Source organism: Carica papaya, chromosome 1, assembly GCF_054855325.1.
Source record: "Carica papaya isolate Zhongbai chromosome 1, ASM5485532v1, whole genome shotgun sequence".
Taxonomy (NCBI): Eukaryota; Viridiplantae; Streptophyta; class Magnoliopsida; order Brassicales; family Caricaceae; genus Carica; species Carica papaya.
The window spans coordinates 9,491,051-9,493,866 of NC_142309.1; the positions used below are offsets into that span (position 1 = coordinate 9,491,051).

General features: G+C 32.7%; 1 protein-coding gene across 1 annotated transcript; it reads right to left on the bottom strand.

The window, feature by feature from the left end:
* Positions 1 to 262: 262 nt before the first annotated feature.
* LOC110810815 (uncharacterized) lies at positions 263 to 1,847 on the bottom strand. Its single transcript, XM_022037112.2, has 5 exons — positions 1,367 to 1,847; positions 1,109 to 1,249; positions 840 to 959; positions 635 to 733; positions 263 to 522 (listed from the first exon to the last, which is right to left on the bottom strand). The coding sequence occupies exons 1-5, from the start codon at positions 1,589 to 1,591 to the stop codon at positions 409 to 411; spliced, it is 699 nt and encodes a 232-aa protein (XP_021892804.1). The 5' UTR covers positions 1,592 to 1,847; the 3' UTR covers positions 263 to 408.
* Positions 1,848 to 2,816: the final 969 nt, after the last annotated feature.

Sequence of the window (2,816 nt, forward strand, 5' to 3'; positions counted from 1 at the left end):
TCCCCCTTATTAATAAAGAGAATTGATTTAATTATACATCTCTACGATTTAAAGAAATTGTGCCCTCATATTAGGCAAAAAAAAAAAAAAAAAAAAAACGAGCACTCATCATAGTTATAAATATCGTAGATCATTGTTTGCCGTAGCAACTTACCTCCTTGTTAATCTCCATAGCCACTCCAATAATAAGGCTCAATTCATTATATGAAATTAATCAAAGCTAGACCCACATGAAACTTGTGAAAATACCACATCCACCGTGTAAATAATGAACCCCCAATTTTCTTGCATTACTAATAACATAGAAAATAATACTAATTGTATTAGTGTAGCCGTAAGTCGAATAGATATAAAATACTAATAGCTCGTAATTTATAACAGAAGAATCGTAGTAAAACAACAAATGGTTTATGTCATGGCATTTTTTTGGGTGTACTTTCTCCTTGTGAGTTTATATTTGACCATCCTTGCAATCTTGTAGAACCAGTAAGCACTCACCAACTGTAATCCCATTGCCATGACCTAATTCCAAAATTCCAAAAAAAAATCACTTAACAGTGAACAAAATAATGAAATAAATTATACAATATTAAATAATTATTTCGCAAGGATAAATAAATTTGGAAAAAAACACCTTTATTAGAAGGGGATTATTGGGAGCCGACAGTGTGACGAATGTGAGATAAGGGCCCACTACCATTCTTGCGAATGAGAAAATGACAGCAAATGCCAGCTGTATGAAATCAAAATTCACACGATTAGTTCAACTCCTAACCCAAAAAAAAAAAATTTAATTAATTAATTCAAGTAATTAAGAAGAGTAGAAAGAAGAAATTAACATCAGCCGCCAAATTAAGGTCGGTATCTCTGTGACCGAGCTCTTTCAGATTCTCTCTCAAGTGCAGGAAAGGACTGGAGATCTCTGTTATCCATAATGCACCAACCATCTCCCATCCACACTGCACCCCCACATATATATTTATAGATATACACACACACACACACAGATATACATGCTGAGTAAGTAGAATCCTGAATGAATACTCAAAATTCAAAGTTACTGATAAAAGTCAAGACATATATTAAGAATGTATATACAAATGAATACCTTTTGATACGCAAGGCCGGCTATTATACCAACTATGCTGACCAAATGATGAACAGTGTTATCAAGATTGACTCGAGTATCGAAGAGGCAGCATATTAGATCATATATTAAATAGGAGAGGCTAATTGCTAGGGTTTGCATCTGCCCAGTATATATTTTCCATCATTAACATCATATGCATACATGTACATACATACATATATATATATATATACACAGAGTGAATTAACAAGAAAAGCAATTAAAATGGAAATATACCTGGTGATATGAGGATTTTGAATCGGGCAAATTAGGAGAATGGTGAAGAAGAGAGATGGTAGCCAAAGTTACAGCAAGAGTTGCATGAACTGTAGACACGATCCGGTTGCTGAATTCAAAAGAACGCTTGGGCAAGCTTCTCCTCACACACACAAATAAACCTGCCCATGAAACTACTCCCACTAAAACTATCTTTATCATCACCATACTAGTAGTCTCTTCCATCTCCCAACACAAACACAACTATACATATATATATATATATGTGTGTGTGTGTGTGTGTGTATATATGTGTTATTTCACAGTATAACAACCATGAAATAATACAGAGGAGTTTAATTTAAAAGTTCAAACTTCATTAGTTCTTCTCCACCATAACTTCACCTATATATGAAAAAGTGACTTAATTTGTTCCAAATTTAGAAGGTTTATAACTGGAGTTAGGTGGGTAGCCTAACCCATTCTATGAAATGGAAAAGATTTTCAGCTTTTTTTTTTTCAAAAAAGATTTATGTTTTTATTACCTTTTCCAAAAAATTTTTAATTAGTCAACTTAATTAATTGGAGAAAGCAACTAATCTCATTTAAATCATTCTTAGCGAAAACTATTCATCATGAAATGACTAAACTATGACTAATCTTTTTACTTTTTGTGGTTGTGATTATATAACTTGTTGTTCTAAACTGTATGCGGATAGAGTTGTGATCATAATTTAGAGGTTGAGGTAGTTCGTTGAAGAAATTTTCGAGACTAAACTAAAAGTTATACATACGAAATTGCCAGCAGGTTTCGCGGCTGGTTAAATTGCATTAAAGATGGCAGCTTTGGAGAATGATGGTATAAATTGCGTTATCATTAATATTGGTAGTTGTACAGGCTTCAACCTGCTGTGGACTCCACCATCCTGCTTTCATATTTCACGGGCATTATGTTTATTAATTTTCACACCTAAGTGAAGGGAACAAATCATAACGGCCTTAGCAATTCAAAACCATATGTCTGTACATATACATTGCTTTTTAGTCTTAATTAAATTAAGAGATGATTGAGAATATGTCACTAGATGATTCATCCATCATTCAAGATACATATATTTTTTTATATTTGTGGTGTATAGTGTCCTAACTTATTCATAATTTCAAACAAAGTAGAAAAACCAAGTTATATTGAATTAAGAAGTTGGAATTGGAGTCTGTGGTTAGTTTGAAAGCTGGGTGGAATGTTTATTTATCTTCTTCAACAATCCACTTCAAACTGATAATGGTAAAAACATCTGAAGTTGTCTTTGAAATTTTAAAAATTTATGCAGAACTTAAATATGAGAATTTCGTTCTTGTTTGAAAAGAAAATAGAGCTAAGGTTTCTATTCACCGGAGATATATAAAGGGTAAATTTTGCTTATGTGGATGCCACGAGCCCAATATTGAATGAAATCTGTCTATGCGGTTG